This window comes from Nilaparvata lugens, chromosome 5 (assembly GCF_014356525.2).
Source record: "Nilaparvata lugens isolate BPH chromosome 5, ASM1435652v1, whole genome shotgun sequence".
NCBI classification, from domain to species: Eukaryota; Metazoa; Arthropoda; class Insecta; order Hemiptera; family Delphacidae; genus Nilaparvata; species Nilaparvata lugens.
In genome coordinates, this window is record NC_052508.1 from 12,730,067 (window position 1) to 12,750,319 (window position 20,253).

The window sequence follows — 20,253 nt, forward strand, 5'->3', positions numbered from 1 at the left end:
CAGTGTTTTTTATTACTTCACTTTCCACCAGTTTCAACACATATCTGTTTAAATGGAAATTCATGGTCGATGATGTAATGGAAATCGATAGTTGCCAGTTGCTCACTATCTTTACTTTTCCCGTCTATAAATAACCAGCTTTTTTCCCAATTCTTGAACAGAAACAGTTATAGTAAAGAATCTATTGTTTCTCATTAATTGTGCAAGGAAAGTGAAAAAAGGTTTGAATTCAAAGGTTAAATAAATAGTGGAAAGGAATGGATTTACAACATAGTTCTTTGTTTTGTTTCTTCCGCAGGTATCTGTACTGGATCCACTGAGTGCCCAAAAGAATGCCTCTAGCTCTCACAGCAGTAACCTGTTACACCCTCCTTGCATCCTGTTGGAGGTACCCAACAAATGCCTGTCTCCAATCAGAGAGGTACCTACCCCTTCGCCCTCACCCGCACTCACACCTATCATGCCTCGTCATCAGCTGGGTAGTCCTAGCCCCAACCTCAGCCCTAACCCTAACCTCAACCCTAACCCTATCCCTTCAACATCTTCTTCATCAATGCATCTTCTAGTTCCCGGCCAACATCCACCCAAGGTAACTAACTCTTTCCTCTGCTCTCGCTCTCTCTTTCTCCGTCTTTTCATTGCATTGCAGCTCATAATTCAGCCTCGAATTTCAAGTATGTTCTCTATTATTATATGCTCCATTCACGGAAACGGTCTTATGGAACCCGTTTGTAGTATATTTTATGATCCATTCACTAGAACGGTCTTGTGAGACCCATTTGTAGTAGCCTACTGTATGACTCATTCACGATAACAGTCTCGTAGTATTTCATGCCATTCACGAAATCGGTCTTGAAAAATCCCGTAGTGTGCAACTCACTTGTTGCCAGTCAATTTCCACCCTTACAATACAATGACCGCTTAGTATTTCCTATCTATAATATTTCCAGTTATCACTTGCTAGTTGTATGAATGCTCTTCTAATTATCATGTTACTGTATCACTATTGTTGTATTATGGATCACTTTCAATTGTCCTATCGTGAAATTGATGTGAATAATGTTACATTATGATTGAATTACTTTATTCTATCCGAAAATAATTTTTCTTGGAAACTGTTCAAATAATTTAAATCGCTTTCATCACTTGGGAACCGCTCCAATTAATAAGTTGCATGCTTGTACCATAACAAAGCTTTGTTTAGTCTCATAATAGTTACTCAGTATTATCATTCAGTAGTGTGTAATGCTATTCTCTAATCCTTATAAATGTATTTGATAAATCATTGACAGTTCATATTGGCTCATGATTATGAAACATAATATGATTTAGATAGAGAATTATTTTCTAATAAATTGTATGTGTTTGTCAAGTTCTTCTATGGCATGATATTTCTCCAATATGTTTAATTGATTTGAAAATGGGGTCTTCCCTTTAATAAATTCGAGAAGCATCATTAAAATAATAAGTATTCATATCCTTGAAAAGCATGTTAGATATCCTAATTAATTTGCATGTAATTTCTTATCTCAGTATAATAGCTACTCAGAAATACATGATATATTTATGGGAAAGACTCATAGACAGGGAATGTAAAGACGACAATTTATTAGCGGCCAGTGTTTTTTATTACTCCACTTTCCACCAGTTTCAACACATAACTGTTTAAATCAAAATTCATGGTCGATGACGTAATGGAAATCGATAGTTGCGAGTTGCTCACCATCTTTATTTTCCCCGTCTATGAATAAACAGCTTTTTCTCAATTCTTGAACAGAAACAGTTATAGTAGAGAATCTATTGTTTTTCATTAACTGTGGGAATCATTGAAATCTATGAATATATTTTTGAATATTTCATTACTAGGACAATAAGAAACTGTATTTGATGAATGTGGATTCCACTCATGATATTAATATTATCATTCTAATGAGACCTAATGGAACTATTTTCATCACTCACGAGTATGAATAGTTTCACTAGAATACATGGAAATGATACTGTATTCGACACGAAAACTGATAAATCTTCAATCTAGCCTTCTGGCCAGACCATAATAAGCGATTTTTCAAGTGTTTTCAAATGGCGTTTCAAGAGTCGACAGAGAGCTCTCCGATTGGCTGATTAAAGTTGGTACCTGAAAAAATGCTCAATGTGGTTTTGGTCCATGAAGTTCATTTCACATTCTAATATTGTCTCTTGGAATCATAGAAAAATCTTATTATCATACTTATTCAAGTATCTGTCTCTCTAATCTTCCACGAGTATACTTTTTAGGCACTTGACATTAACATAATAGAAATACACATTACGTAGATCAAATCAGATCATCGTTCATTGTCATAAAACATACAATATGTTGAGACAATCGTTATTATCCATTAAAAAATTACAAGTATATAAACTTATAGATAAGTATTCATATTTCAACTACCCAATTTATGAAATTGATGTCCAAATTTCATTGAGATGAATGTTTATTTTTGCAGCTTGCGAGATGCACACAAATGAAAAGTCTAGCGTTGCCCACCGATTCAGACGCCGATGTGGACATAAGCATGAGCGTACCATTCACACAACGAAGGGCTTCGTCCCCCACCCCACCAACAGGCCTCACGATACCCACCCTCATGGTACAACAACCCTCGCCTGACCGTCCTCAACCCCCATCATTCACCCTGCACCCTGGTTCACCACCTCCCCACAAGGAGAAACCGTCACAGCGATCGAAATTTTTGAAGGAGTTTGATAAACCGACATCGTTGGAGCTACCTGTGCCTCCCCCAGTGATCACAGTGACTTGTAGCATGAGTGAGGCTGAATCTGACACGGAATCCCCAGCCAACAAGGGTGGAATGCCGACTACTAGCGGCATGTGTTACCTGAGTCCATTCTCCATGTGTACCAGAGCTGATAGGACCACTTCGGAGTCCAACCTGAGCTCCTCTGGTTACAGCTCTATGGCCAGTCCTGGACCCTCAAGGTGTGGGTCCAACAACCCTCTCTGTCCCTCCGAATCGGACGACGCCACAGCCCACCACATGACAACGAGGCGTCCTTCGCCATTGATCAAAACCCCGGGCATCAACCCTTGTCGTCTGCGGGGTCGGTCCGACTCGGAAACCCTCTCCGACGACCCCCAACTGGAGTCTAACGACGAGGGGTTCGGCACAGACCATCTAGATGAGAAGATTGATGAGGGAGAGTTGAAGAGTGCGAAAGAACTGGAGGTGTTCATTGGTACGGAACAGATGTTAGAAGCCAACAATCGAACTAGTGGTAGTACTTTGATCGACATATCACCCCCCTCCCCACAAACTTGCATCAGACACTGCAGGAGTATAGAATCGGACCTGGAGAACTGTAAATCGTTGATGTTGCCACTACACAAGGTGAAACATTGTGCGAGTGTTGAGGCAGGTTTGGATTGTTACCGGTTATCTGTGCCTACTACAGGCAAAGTGAGACATTGTGGGAGTTTAGGTGAGTGCTTAGACAAGTCCCGTCAGGGAAAAGTGATGTCAACCCTTCAACTCCCTTCCATAGTAGTTGACCCAGATCCTGGAGGGGTTGAAACCATACATTGTAGCCCAGTAAGCTCGCGTAGTGAGAGTCCCCTAAGTGATAAAACAGCGGGACTTGGTAGGTTTTCTCCAATGTTCTACGGACGGTTGACGGATTCGGACGGACTCTACGACTGTGCCAGCTCGGATTGCTGCAAGATGGCGGCCGCGACTAGTCGGCGGACGTCGTCCGGCAGACGGAAGGAGCGGCGGAGGAGTAAGTCGCCGAAGAATGTCGCAGTCGTGTCGGTGTCGGTGTCGCAGGGCTTGTTGGACGTGCCCAGTAAGTCGCACTACGACACAGGTCGTCGCAGCAAGCCGAGTCCGAAGCGACGCTCGCGCACGCTGCAGCAGCCGCCCACCGTGTCGTCTACGACATCGTCGTCATCCGAGAGTCTCAATTCCATTAGGTAATTATTGTTGAATACGTAATGGAAAGTTATAGAATAGTTCTAGAAAGTAGTTTTATAGTGGAGATTCAAGTTGTAGAGAGCAGAAGGGATAGTGAATAATAGAACATTTTATTGAGGGTTGAGAAGAGAATCTCTGATCCCGAATAGTGTTTAGATACTGAATTCTGATCCCAAATAAATAGTAATTCAAAAATAAATTGAATAGAAAAAAAATCCATTCAAATTTTTCATAAAAATGTAACTGAATATTTTTTAACATCCTTAATACTCCGATTTCCATAATTCATTCTTTCAATAATAAATCACCAGAATTACACGTTATATAACTAATGAATGAAACCACGTTCCCATAATAAAAGCTTCAATAGTGGTTAATGAGAGAGGATTCTTGTTTTTGTTTCTATTAAAACTTGTCTTATATTAGTTAGTTTGAAGTCGAAACTTCTCATGTTACTAATAAATTCCACCACTTTAGATTGCCTCTGAAATTAGTGAAACTAAAGGCTAATTCTCAGCACGCACATTCGAGTAGAATAGGTACTACTACTATAGAATGAATTAACTGGGATTGAGAGCTTTTTAATTAATTTATTTATTTATTCTTACAAAAATCTAGGAGTGCAACAGGCATAACAGCCCAAACGCACTCATATCACGATCTCCACGATATTTTCTATCAATATCACGATATTCTGCGACTAGGTGATAATATTCTTCACGATCTTTACAATCAATATTACGTTATTTTGCTACTAAATGATAATGTTCTTTGGATATTTCAAAGGGAAATGAATATGTGCCTAACGCCAGACAAAAGCCCTGACAAGAGTTGGCAGGGATTGGCTAAAACAGAATCTGGCTGGACCAATGAAACTAAAAATCTTCCCTCCAACGAGGCGTCCGGGGAGGAGACAGGAGAGGTAAGCTACAATTCAATACTTCTATTCATAATTCAAAATCTTTTGGAATAATATGATTAAGTTGATACATTTCTAATTTAGTTGTTGGAATATGATATTGATAAATTCATATCCGATATAACTATGGTAGGCTAACAATACTATTTATCAAATCTAATCGAATAGAATCTATTTTTCAAAAAAACATTATACACGATTATAAAATACAAGATATTTGAAATCTACAGATGGAAATTACTGAGATATTGCAATTATTCAAATGCTCATGAATTTATTATTATTATTAAACGAAAATCCGAATCAAATGCTGTAATTCACCCCGAAGACTCCGAAGATAGTCTAGAAGGAGGATTTCAAATATTATTATTAAACAGAAATTCAAATTAAATGCTGTAATTCATCTCGAAGACTTCTGCTACTGCAAATATTGAAAACAGGGTAAACATGTAGATGGAAATTCGATGAGCGCTACTATTTAAAATTTATTTGTCAGCCCGGGCTATGAGTAACGCTCATCGAATTTCCATCTAGCTGTTCACCCGGTTGTCAATATTTGCAGTAGCAGAAGTCTTCGAGGTGAATTACAGCATTTAATTTGAAATTTTTCAATAATAATAATATTTGAAATCCTCCTTCTAGACTATCCATCTTTATTTGAGGGGAGAATGTCTATCAGTCCTCTATTTTATTCACATTATCTTGAATTATTTATGTCTGTTAATTCAAGTTTACCGTTTGTCAAAAAAGATACTGCCATGTATACTAATATAAATCAGATTCACAGGTATCAGCTATCCTCTATAGAAGGCAGTGGCAAGACAGAGAATCGGCAACGATATTTCTTATCTTTCTTCACTACCATTATAACGAAGACCACACAATAGGAAAATAGTAACGTCGCAAATATATAAGTGAACAGTCAGGAGAGAACTACAGGAGTGAACCGCCAAAAATATCTGGCCCTGCTGAGATTCGAACCCGGGTCACTGGTTTTACGATCCAGCGTCTAGACCACTAGACCACGGCTCCTCCACAGAACAAAACAATTTAAATCGAAGGACCCCCCTCCTACGTCATACAGTCGAGGCTTTTCGCGTTTCTAGAACGACAATTCATCTTGTCGCTGGTCGTAAAACCGCGACTGGAAAAGACGCAAGTGTGCACCGGGCCAGTTCAAACTACCAGGGCCGCAGAGCATAGTAGAATTTGCTATGGTGAGGTCCTTGTAATAGAAGTGGAGAAGAATTATGGGAGACATCGTTGCCGAGTTTCTGCCTTGTTACTGTCTTGTGTAGAATATATCTGATTCCGGTACATCTGATGCAATATTAATTATTCATTCTTGTTAAAAATAATAATAAATTATAATTTATTTGTCAAGAAAATGTACTCCCATTGAATGAATAATAAATTTCTATAATTGAGATTGAATATTTTGTAAATTAATCATATTTCAACATTGTTGAAAAACGATCTGGCAAGGTTGCAAAGCTATAAAAGAATAGCGCTATCCGCTTTGTCGAATGATAGACAAGGATGGTAACACTAAAGTTAATCAAATACTGCCATTATAACGTGAACCTCACTATCCTGAAGTATTAACTGAATTTGTCAGAAAACCCGATAAATTATTATTTTCTGTTCAACTAGTCCAAGCTTATTATTATAATATAATCTCTGAATGATAGTTTATGATATTATTAAAACTATTCTGGCATACTGAAACTCACATTCTTCTCGTAAATTGGTATTATATATTTCTATATTTATTTCATTCACACATGCACATGATCAAGGAAATAATTGAAAAAGAAACAACAGAGTTAATCCAAAACCATTCTTCTCCCGAATTTAGTTAATGAGCCAGTCTGAATGAAGTTATGGCACCAATCTTAAAATTCCACAAACATTATAGGCTAGAGCTAAACTTATCACTGCATTTCAGTAGGATGATATCAAGATGTAACAAAAACTAGAAATTCTAGATTTTTCAATTTCCAATCCTATACTACTAAACTAGCAATTTCTGTTCATATGTATGTATTTTACAAATACAAACAGAATACAATTCGTATTCTCGAAAACGGCTCTAACGATTCTCACGAAATTCAGAACATAGTAGGTTTATAGTATAAAAACTCGATTACACTAGGTCTCATCCCTGGGAAAACTCGCCGAAGGACATTAAAAGGATAATTATTATTCATCCTTGGAAAAACAGCTGATAATAATTATTTCGTCGTCTGTTGATGATGGAAGTGAGTGAGCGAGTTCATGTGTGTGGGACTGCGTCAAAATTATTAATCAGCTGTTGAACTTTTGTAATCATACAATCAGGTACTTAGTGCCGGTTGCAAAAAAGCCGGGTAATTTTTAATCCTGATTAATTCCAGTAGAACCATCTTTTTGAATAATGGTCTTCTCTGATTTGGTTCACGTGAAATTATTCAGGATTAAAATTTAACCGGCTTTAGTGCAACCGCGCCTTTGTGAGGGAAATTTTTGCTTTCCTCTGAGAATTAATCTCAATTCACTGTGATTAGATAGAAAATTCCTGTATGAACTATGCATACGGTATTATTATAATTTCTTCTTTCGTGATAAATTTTCTATGCTTTTGTACTCCAGAGCGAAGCTCGGTCCCCGATATCGTTTGTAAAGAGTTATCGAATTACTTCAATGAGTAGGCCTAGCTTAAAATCAATAGAAACCTGGATCAAATATTGTTGATTGAGTCTTCAGATTCGTGTACTATCGTTGAAGTGAATATGGTTAATTTCATCATGATCAAATCACGATCCTATCTTGGTCATGATAATTCAAAATAACAGTTACCGTATCGAATGCTAGCTAGTATAGGCTGTTTTGATTTGGAAAAGTACCGTATATTTATTCATTATTTTATGACTGAAAATTAATACTTTTTCAATTTTCAACAGTTTCCTGTACTGCCCAATGGTTGAGCAATCTAAAAAGTCTTTGAACTGACTTTTTATACCAGCAGGATATTGGATCTCATTTTGAGTTCTGTGTAATTATCTAATTTTGTTTCTCACTTTCATCCCTATTAGTAGCATACATTTTCGACAAGATATTATTTTCATGTTTTACCGCTTCACTTGTTCTAGTTTTCACTTGTTCTATTGCTGTAGAATGATTTTGTATATAATTTAATTTTAATAATATTTAATACATTTTGTGTTTTGTTTGGTTTTGTATTATGTTTGGACTTTTTAACATAAAAAAAACTTCATTTCGAAGTGAACAGTAGGATAAATTTAAAGTATATTGTACTCACTATAACCTTATTATAGTGTCTGGTTTCCCATATGAGATCATTGGACTATATACGGCGACGAGGTGGAACTACCCTTGGGTCTCCCCACCATTGAAAGCCATAAGCTAATAATATAATTATTGCTGTAGAGACTTGAAAATTTGTATTTTTATTTTCATCTCAAATAAAATTTTTCAGCAATATTTATTAATTATTGGTATAACTCACAGCTACATTGAAATGTTACAATCTTTCTCACTTATTGAATCACCGGAATTGTATAAGTAGTTTTGTCCATTATGTTACTTCAGTTGTTCTAATAGTCTCAGTGATTAAAATTGAGTGTGTTATTACAGCAACCTTTCAAGTTGAGTAGGCTAATAGATGGATAGAGCCTCATGATATTAATTTTTATTGTTTCAGAAATTATTCCTTTTCCAATATCTGTGTGCTTTAATTACTCTTCTAGAAGACTAAAATAAATATTTAATTGTTGTTAGTAGTCCATCGTCTCCTGTGATATTATTCTACTGCTTTAGCAAATTGTGTCAATAGTACCTAGCGATTGCAGTTTCCACAACTTTTTCAGTATTTCTCATCATGGAAGTCAAATTTGAACTTAAAGTGATTGAAGTTATGAATTATTTGTATATCCCTTCTACTAGGTACTAACGTTTTCCTATACACAAAATACCAAGTGGAGTCACTGGGTTACCCCAACAAAATTTCTATTTAATATAATTATTTCATATTTTTCCCATTAATTCATCGATCTGCACTACAAGAGCTATAAAAATAAATTTATTTTGTTGAAAATTATGTTTTCAGTCGAAAAATGACAGGACAACAAAATTGAGCTTTCTATCATAGGTATTGTTTTAGGGGAAATGTTGTCAAATAATTAAATTATGGTTATAGAGAAGCAAATTTCTCCAATTCAGATTTTAAGTGATCATTATGAATCAGGTTTAGCAAAAAAATAGAAATTGAACTTAAAATTGATATCTTATGAAATTTACTGAAAAATTGGATGACATGGTATACCAAGTGGGGTAATAGAGTTACCCCCAGGATATATCTGCTAATAATTTCAAAAATAAGAGGAATGAAATGATTTTATGAGATAAAATAACTAAAGTGATATTTTTTTAACAAGTACTCAATATATTCCAATAAAATACATCAACATTATCTACAACAAAATAGACAGAGTGTGGGTTAGGGTAGTCCAATTATACCCCGCTTGGTAGTAGAAGAGATATAGTGATGTAGGTATACGTGAATAAATTCAATTTATTATTATAACCTCTGTATAATGCACATCTATGTAGAGTAGATTAAAAATCAAATGAAAACACTTATTTTTCTTTAAAATTCACTTCACAACAATTTTAATAGTACAGTATTACAAAATTACAAGAATACCCCTACATGACTATACGTCTGTGTGTGAGAATATTATGTGAAATGTGGGTGTATATGTGCAGAAAGATGTGAATATTGTAACAATAATAGCTGAATATTAAAGTTCACAGTAGGTACTATAAAGATTCACGGTAAGAATCAATTGATATCTATGAATAAATTGATATCCATCTTATCTTATCTTAGAAGAAGGATACTTTATCCAGGATTCTCCTCTATTTTAATAGGTGTGGAGAGAGGCTATTTATTATCGTATTATTCATTATTGTAGAGTTGTGAGATACAATGAGTAACGAAATTCATTCTAAAGTTGGTAATGAATTTCTAGACATGTTCCTATCCCAATAATTAGAGATATCGACTGAGAATCAAATTCCTGCCCTAGATTAATATTGAGATTTGAATGTTTGCAGGACGTGACAGGAGAACAGTCAACTGAACCAGGATTGAGCTGTTCTGTTGACTCAAACCAGAAAAGCTCGAGGAAAATTAGTCGAATACGAACTATCAGTCATCAAATAAGGTATGGTAGATCATTTCAATTAGACATTTGATTCAAGTTATCAGATTGGGCAGGGAGGTATGGATGATTTGAAATAACAGTTAACACACTCATTTTTAAACAAAAACTCAAAACTAATTTTTGTTTATCTATAGACAAAAATGGACAGCCTCTACCAGATGTTATTTTTCGTACATAATCAATGTTTCAATTTTCTCCTCTTTAATTTTTATAATGGCAACATCCAAGGTACAAAGAAAAAATAAATTTTGAGTTTCTTTTAAAAATGAGTGTGTAACTGTTATTTCAAATCATCCATACCTCCCTGCCCAACCCTGTATAATATTCTTCATTATATTATATTTACATTACTATATTAATATTTTATTATATAAATATATCCAAGTGTCTCCACTCAGGGTAGCCTATAGGGAACACAAATTGAAATTAGGAAACAATATTCTATTCTGTTTTTTGAGATATATTTTCAAACATTTCCTTTCAAAACAGCATATAAAGATGAAGTCTCACAGCATAAGATAAATCATTGTGATATAAAGAGAAAACAAGCCTTGTAAAATAATATTCAATACATCTATCCACATCACGGATTTATCTTATAACAAATGACACAATTTGTCTAAATCTCAATGAATGTCAATTAAATCTATAATTCTGTTGTGAGGTAATTTCCTACAGTGCTGACATCTTTTGGCTGATGTCTCCAAAACAAGATGGCTGACACCAAATGAGGGCTATAAATGCTAAATATAGTGCAACTTGATTCTGTTTTGTTTTTAAAATACTGGTGATCTACACTAATTTAATTTTATTTTGTAATTTAATTTTTCTAACTTAATTTTTTGATTGCCACCAAAATTTGAGAAATTTATCCATTCCATAAATTTTATAGGCTGGATTTTGGCACTATAGTTTATCGATAGATTTATAGATTCAACAAGTTTAAGGAACGTTCTAGAAACGCATTTCTCATGTTTATCGATTCAATAAAGTTATTGAATGGATAAACAGCTTATGGAACGACTGAGAAACCAGGCATATAGTGTTTATCGAGAGATTTAAGGATTCAATAAGTTTAGGGAGCGTTCTAGAAACGCATTTCTCATGTTTATCGATTCAATAAAGTTATTGAATGGATAAACAGTTTATGGAGCGACTGAGAAACCGGGCATTAGTCTATTATATAGGTATATTTTTCAACAAATACGGTACTCAATGTTTCAATGGAATACATCAACATTATCTACAACAAAATAGACAGAGTGTGGGTCAGAGTAGTCCAATCACCCCGCTTGGTAGTAGAAGAGATATAGTGATGTATACTTGAATTAATTCAATTTATTAATATCACCTCTGCTGTTCAACTAAATTAAAACGAAAGAGAACCCTTTTGATGTATTAACAAGGCTTTATCAAACATTAATGACAACTTGAATAAAACATGCAATAATTATTGATTTTTCTAGTAACTAGAGCATATGATTATAGATCATATGATCAATATCATCACAGCTGTATAATGCACATCTATGTAGAGTAGATAAGAAATCAAATGAAAACACTTTTTTTTCTTCAAAATTCACTTTACAACAATTTTAATAGTACAGTATTACAATTACAAGAATATCCCTACATGACTATACGTCTGTGTGTAAGAATATTGTGTGAAAGTGGGTGTATATGTGCAGAAAGATGTGAATATTGTAACAATAATAGCTGAATATTAAAGTTCACAGTAGGTACTATAAAGTTACGTTACACAGTTATAAAACAAATCAAATTAAATTCAAATTCAATTCAAATAAAAAGGATACATGATTCAGGATTCTCCTGCATTTCAATAATAGTGTGGAGAGAGGCCATTCATTATCGTATTATTCATTATTGTAGAGTTGTGAGATACAATGAGTAACGAAATTAATACTAAAAGTAGGTAATAAATTTGTATACATGTTTCTATCCCAATAATCAGAGATATCGACTGAGAATCAAATTCCTGCCCCTTGATTAATATTGAGATTTGAATGTTTGCAGGACGTAACAGGAGAACAGTCAACAGAACCAGGATTGAGCTGTTCTGTTGACTCAAACCAGAAAAGCTCGAGGAAAATTAGTCGAATACGAACTATCAGTCATCAAATAAGGTATGGTAGATCATTTCAATTGGACATTTGATTCAAGTTATCAGATATATAGGATTGGGCAGGGAGATGTGGATAATTTGAAATAACAGTTACACACTCATTTTCAAACGAAACTGAAAACTATTTTTGTTTATTCATAGACAAAATAGACAGCCTCTACTAGATGTTATTTTTAGTACATAATCAATGTTTCAATTTTCTCCTCTTCAATTTTTATAATGGCAACATCCAAGGTACAAAGTAAAAAATACATTTTGAGTTTCTTTTAAAAATGAGTGTGTTATTTCAAATCATCCATACCTACCTGCCCAACCCTGTATAATATTCTTCATTATATTATATTTACATTACTATATTAATATTTTATTATATAGTTATATTCAAGTGTCCCCCCCTCAGGGTAGCCTGTAGGAAACACAAATTAGAAATTAGAAATCAATATTGTATTTGTTTTCTGGGATATATTTTCAAACATTTCCTTTCAAAACAGCTTATATAAAGATGAATTCTCACAGCATAAAATAAATCATTGTGATATAAAGAGAAAATAAGCCTCGTAAAATAATATTCAATGTACCTCTATCCACATCACGGATAGATCACGGTATTTTATAACAAATGATGACACAACTGTCTAAATCTCAATGAATGTCAACTGAAACTATATTTTTCATGGAGCTACAATATTATTTCTCCATGCAGGATTTCGAATATCATTTAATATTCGCTCTCATGTAATAAGGTGAGACAAATACGATTTTGTCAGAGCTTAAATAGAAAAAATATCACTGAAGATGATGCACTGAGTATCAAAATAAATTTGTATAATTATTATTTAACAAAAATCTCAATTAACTTATTTCAATTCAATCTGTAAAATAAATTTGGTTAGAATAAATTACTTGTAAAACTGACAAAACCATATTAATTTCACAGATTTGTAGAGATTCAACAACATCTCCGTGTCTAGTTTGAACTTCATGAACTAATAAAGATAATTGGATCATGAATTTCAATAGGTGAGAGTGTCTGAGTGGAACAGAGCTAAGCTGAATAACATTTTCTACCGTACTAATTGACAGTTGAGAATTAAGGAATAATAACTGGATACATAGATACATAATTTTCGATGTTGTTTTCCATGACGAAACACAATATGATAAAAATTAAAATTAAAAGTACCCTTTTAAAATATTGTTCAATCACAACATTTTTCGGCTATATAATGCAATTATCAAGTATTTGGAAAATAAATAGTGATTTCAAGAAATAATAATTGATTTGATTTATTTTCCAATCACTTGATAATGTCATTATATAGCTGAAACATGTCGTGATTGAACAATTTTAAAAGGGTTCTTAGATTAATAATTTTGATTTATATTTAAGAGTAGCCTGAAGGAAAAAGGTGAGACAAATAGGATTTTGTCCGAGCTTAACTAGAAAAATACCACTGAAGATGATGCCCTGATCATCAAAATAAGTTTGGTTAGAATAAATTATAATATGTAAAACTGACAAAACCATATTAATTTCACCTTGATTTGGAGAAATCCCACAACATCTCTGTATCTAGTGTGAACTTCATGAAATAATATAATATAGGATATTTGGATCATGAATTTTAAGTACTTTCTTTGATCAGGTGTAAAAGTGTCTGAGTGAAACAGAGCTTAGCTGAATAACATTCTTCACTAATTTACAGTAGAAAACTATGAAATAAGATTATTTTCGATTATAAGATTTTCGATGTTGTTTTCCATAACTGAATACTATATTTATGATAATTTTTTTTGTAGTTTAGACACTGTGTATCTTTGTAAATATTTTTAAAACACTTATTTTTTGTGATGAAATGAGGCATTTCACTCCTAAGGAGGCAATAACAGGCTAATGGAACTCCTCCTCATGAGTGAAATGCATACCTCATCTCTTTACAAAAAGTGAGTGTTTCGTTTCTAAAAATATTTACAGAGATACACAGTGTCTCAACTAGAAACAGAGTTACATGATTGCCATTTTATTATTTAAGAGGTTTCAGAAACGAGTATAGAGCAAAGCCTGAAGGAGAAAGAGCTAGTCGTTAGTGACATAAATAGATGTTATATTATATAAAGATAAAAACACTTCATTCACATGGGCTACTTTTTAACCTTCCGGCAGTCACGCTGTTGTAAAAAGTACAACTGTGTCAGTTTTTTGCTGCACTCAACTACTGGATGGGGTGATTTCAGTGAATGAGTCACCTATGCATTCCAAAACTTTCTCCCCATCACTCCACTGAGTTGCAGTATCAACCGAGCAATGGTTCAGTCTTTAGGTGCCATTTAGTCGCGACAGTGCATAAGATAGGGAAAGACTGTATACGGGGACTGTAAACGAACCAATAACACAGAATTGATGGCTTTGCTTGATGTACCTTATTGGGCTATGAAATGATAATCTCCAAATGTTCATATGCATAAAATAGTCAAAGAAGATGGAAAAAGTAATTATACAATTAATTAATATGTTATGACAGTGATCAGAGTACATAACACTTGGAACATTGGATGTTGTAAAAAGTACAACATGCGACTGCTCGTGTGATTGATTAGGGCGCGACTACCGGAAAGTTAAATTATTAAAACAATATAAAACTCTTGAAGCACCCTTCTATTTTTAGTTGAACTATATATTTTAAAGTTTTTTAAAATGAAAGGGTGCTTCAAGATTTTTATATTGTTTTATCAATTTATATGAAGATAATATACTTTGGATTAACGTAAATGTACAAAAATAACTAAAAAATTGAAACAGGTTATTAACACCTGGATCAAATGCAATTACTTCTTCTATCTATGAGATGCGTTCGCAAAGTGTACGGTACTCTTCTGACTTGTGTGCTTGCTTATTCTGCATTCCTTTGTACAATCATCTAGTACTTCAAATCTGTTTTTTCATCACCTGGTCCTATTTTTCATCCTTTTCCTCATTTTTCTTCCCCCATCCCATCCTTCCATTTCTTTCTATTTACTTCTCCTGTTACCTTTTTCACCTTCTCAAGGTTTTCCTAGTACATAGATAACCATAGTTGGAAAACCCTTCAATCCTCCACCTTTTTTGCACCACTTTCTCTTTATTTTGTTTTATTTTGTATTGTTGTTGATGTAACCCAAGATAAGCATCAGTTCTTATGATGCATTGTTGGAGAGTTATAAGCCCTGTAAGAGCAAAACATTGGATAAAAACCAGTTATTTCAACAAGTATACACCTTCAAGAGCGAATATCTCGGGAACTGTTGGGAATATCACAAAATTCCACTGAACAAAAAGTGTAGAGAATTTCTCAAGCTTCATTTTTGAATCGCTAGTTATGTCGGTTGAACGCATTTTTCTCAAGATATGAGCGTGGAAGCAAAACGCTGAAAAATGCAACTTTTAAACCACTTATTAGGACATGAGTTAGGAATAGGGACTTTTGATATGTTCTTCTCCCAACTAGTCTCAACAAAGCTGCAAAGTCAAAAATTGTGTTTAAAACATTCCCTTCAAATTCCTTTGTCAATTGTTCTATTGTTGCAAAAATGGAGATTTCATACTCAACACTAAAGCTGCTGAAAAAGGTATAGGAAAATTCGTGAAAGTAGAAATTATACATCAAATTGGAGAAAATTTAATGCTAAGCTCATGATCAGCATGGATTTCTCCCATGGATTTTTGAAAAGTTATAAGAGCAAAAATATAAAAAAATTGGTGGCAAATGTGTTTTTTTCAAAAATGTCACACCTTCAAGAGCGGATATCTCGAAACTTAGAGGAGTTAAAAAAAAGTTGTTGAATGAATATTGTAGGAAATTATGTAAGCTTCAATTTATTATATGACAGTCAAGTCCTTAAGATGCATAGTTTCTGAGTTTTATGCGAGAAACCAAAAAATGGTACCTTCAAACCACCCCCACCCTCTTAGCACAGCGGGTAGAGGTGGGGACTTTTGATATGTTTATCTCCTTACTACCTTAAACAGAACTGCGGGGTCAAAGATTGTCTTCCAAACATTTCCCTCTATATCCTTTTTTAGCATTCATTGCCTGGACTATATAATGTGTGTGTGTGAAATGAATTAATAAAATTGAATTGAAAAATTGAACATATCAATTTGATGAGATAAATGGAGAATAAAATATCAATGAATTAGCTCTATTCTAATTGATGCACAAATTACATCAATTCATCATTCCACAGGTTCCTGAGACGACTAGAACAAAGCCTGAAGAAAAAAGAACTGGAACAGTCGTCAGTAACTACTCCGCTTTTGATGTCGGCCAACTCCAGCGCCGGTTCCGCGGCAAACCGTCAGTCGCACGGCGGTTCCGCCGCAAACCGCCAGCCGCACAGCGGTAGCGGTAGCAGTCGCCTGTCGCGGCTCACCCGCAACCGCGCGACTGTCAGCGATGAGCCGCTTCTGCCGCCAGAGGAACGCAGCTGGAAGCGGGTCACCATCACTGGAAGCGGACATACTGATTAAATTATTAAAATCTGTTCAACAGTAGAGTGGCTCATGAAGGAGTCACCTATTTAGATGGTACATGGAAATTCATTCAGAATTGATACAGAGCTAAATTAGGAGCGGAGCTGGATACAGAGCAGAAATTATACAGAGCTGAATGAACAAAACGATTCAATCAATATATTTGTTATATTGGATGAAACATGGAGTATAATTCGGAAATGATACAGAGCTGAATTCAGATCGGAGCTGGATTCAGAGCTTAATGGACATCATGATTGAATTGTAATATTGAAATGTGTTCTACACAGTAGAGTGGTTCATAAATGAATTATTTGAATGGGACATAGAAGCTCATTCAGAAATGATACAGAGAGCTGAATTCAGAGCAGAAATATTATATAGAGCTGAATTCATCCAGGAAAGACAGATAGGTGCACCTATCTTGATACATGTATCTTGCATTAAAGATACAGAGCTGATTTGATACAGATATCATGTATATATCGAAAGCAGAGCTGAATACATTACAGGAATTATACAAAGCTGGAATAATATACAGAGCCAAATTCATTCAAAAAAGATACAGAGTTATATCTAAGATTTTAATATCGATATAATCTATTGATATTCAACTATAATATAGATCGATATCAGGACTGAATACAGAGTTCAAATAATATACCGTATAGAACTGAATTGATCCAGAAAAGACAAATGTTTTATGTCTTTTTTAAAAGATACAGAGCTAATACTGATACAGATATCATATTGATACTGTTGATCGATAGCAGAGCTGATCTGTGAAAAAGGAAAACTAGATACAGTATAATATACTGAATAAAAAGACTAGATGTTGTCCAAAGAATAGCTATAGTCGTTTTATTCAGTAAAGATAACTACCGTACCACAATATCACCTTCACAACTACTCAGAGAACTCTGCATGTTTTCTAGATTAAAAGTTCATGTATCATCCAAATAGGTAACTCCTTTTTGAAACACTCACTTTTTGTATAACAATCTGAGTGATAATAGCTTGATATTGATTCAATAGTTGTATTACTTTTATTTCTAGACACATTGAATAGGTAGGCAGCCAGCACTGGTTGATTGAATATTATGATATACTTCATACTGAATGATAGTAGGCTTACGCCCGGTTACACAAAAGTCTGTCAAATTTCAATCAAGATTGAAAAAAATGTCACGACGTACGAGAACCAATCATAGAAGGCTTTTTTGAAAAAGTGGTCTCTGATTGATTTTTATTGCATTCAACCACGGTTGAAATTCAATGGGATTTTGAGCAACTGAGAGAGCCTTTCAATCTGAGAATAAAAATAGTATTTCAATATTGATTCAATATTATTTCAAATATTACAACCCAGATTGTATAAGCAACTACAGTCAGAAGCACTCTGTGCTCAATATTGATAGATATTTTTGTATTTGCCTCTTCCTAATCTGTCCTTATTTATTTATTAATGATAATAAATAGATAAATAAGTCTGTCCTTCTATTCTAGTTCATGCCCCTCCGATTTTAGAATGCACTTTGTGTTCCTTAGAAGGGAAGTTGAGACAATCAATATTTTGAATCAATATCAGTCGAAATGATTGGTTTGCTGTATATACCTATAGAAGAGAAAGTGAACACAATGAACAAATGTTCATATAACAATACCAGTTCTTCTATAAAGAACTATGTTTTTCTCTTCGTGATAGAGGTATGTATAAACATAAGTAATAGCTTACATGATTATTGGTGAGCCACATATTCCATATACAAACAAGAAGCATTATTAATTCAAAGAATAAGACATTGAAGTTCGTCAAAGCATTTCTTCCCATACAATCAAATCATTATCATTTTCTAATTTATTTGAAATTAAAAATAAATGCTGTGATAAAAATTTGCAAAAATATAATCGCCCTGTCTTGGTTGTGAAAAAAAAAACATTTTCCTTGCAGCACACCCCCAGCTATAATGCCAGCAGCTATAAATTATTATCAAACAATAATAAAGTCTAATAATATAAGGTCTTTCAACTGCAACATTAATTGAATTCCTACATTATTTTAGTCCTGGGACTAATAATAAACTTTTTCCAACCTTTTGAACATCCGTTGCCTGGGCTATTTATTATTTATCGGATGCTACTATTTAATGAGGCCCTGCGGTAGTTTGAAAAAAGCTTCACTAAGCTTGATCGATCATTATTTGATCGATCCATCGTTATCTGAAGCACTTATCGATCGTTTTTTTCAAGTATCGACATTTACTCTCATTGCGTGGAGTAATACTCCATCAACTGCTATATAGCGTGCTATGCGACCCTGGTAGTTTGGGTATCGAAAATTCACTGCCGACTCTGGAACGGATACGAATGGAACGCTAACGAGGAGGTCGCCGTAGTCTATGTAGTAACTAGACGCTGGCTTTAGAAAACCATAGTAGCCCGGGTTCAAATCTCAGCAGAGCAAGATATTTTTGAAGCGTCACTCGTGTTTCATTCAGATGAATAAGCTATATAGCCACATATCACAATGATTACGTTAACGTTTGTGACAAAAAGACAAGAGTTAATTCAATGGAGAGCTTCCGCTTCCAAACGTTATACATATTATAATTTTAATTATTTATAAGGCTATCAACGTTTGTGGCAAGCAGACAAGACTAAATTCGAAAGAGAAGTTTTACTAGCTTTCACTCCAAATCAAAGGAGAGAATCTCAAAAGGAATCAAGAGAGAGAATGCTCAAAAGGTGAGAAAAAGTTAATTATTATAGTCCCAGGACTAAAATAATGTGGAAATTTGAGATTGTTGTTGAAAATCCTTATTCTTCATATTAATTCATAGCCACTGGCATAACTGGAGGTGTGCTGCAAATAGAAAATGATTTTTCTATAAAAAAAACATTAAAAAAGCTAAAAATATTGATTGATTCCTAGCTTTCACTCCAAAGTTTCTTCTATAATCGGATGGGATCTAAAATAAGTATTTTTAATTACTGATATTTATTGTAAGATAGCCCACTTCCATATCCAGTTGTATCGTGCTAGCACTCCCACCCCTATTATAAATACAACTAATAAGAAACAGTCTTTGGCATTTTTTAACAAAAATAGCAAAATCAAATACTGATGAAAAATGTTAAAACCTATCAAATATCAGGCTAGTATGTGATCAAATTTAAAAGAGATTTGATAAGTGTCTCAAAAAGCACAAATAAATACATTGAATAATTAAATTTGAAGGGATGAAAGTGATTAAACTGAACGTTCAAGGACCTATAAAGTATATAGCATTTTTATTCGGTTATCCCATTGCTCATATTGCTGATATTTATCGTTGACGAATTTCTGTTACAGAAGTATATTAGGTTTAGGCCTATCTGAGTTTTGAGTTTTTCATTTTTCTAGGCAAGAATTTTTAAACGCAGAACTTCAAATTTAATAATCGAATATTCAGTTAGGCTATTAGAAAATGCATAGGTAG

General features: G+C 34.0%; 1 protein-coding gene across 1 annotated transcript in view; it reads left to right on the plus strand.

Moving 5' to 3' along the window:
• The window catches only part of LOC111055403, a 273,287-nt gene extending 254,750 nt beyond the window's left edge, over positions 1-18,537 (plus strand). The window contains exons 26-30 of the mRNA XM_039429382.1: positions 299-589; positions 2,490-3,973; positions 4,761-4,896; positions 12,156-12,265; positions 16,489-18,537. Of these exons, the coding sequence (XP_039285316.1) occupies positions 299-589; positions 2,490-3,973; positions 4,761-4,896; positions 12,156-12,265; positions 16,489-16,771 (2,304 nt within the window). The 3' untranslated portion in view covers positions 16,772-18,537. The remainder of the gene's footprint in view (positions 1-298; positions 590-2,489; positions 3,974-4,760; positions 4,897-12,155; positions 12,266-16,488) is intronic.
• The last annotated feature ends 1,716 nt before the right edge of the window (positions 18,538-20,253 follow it).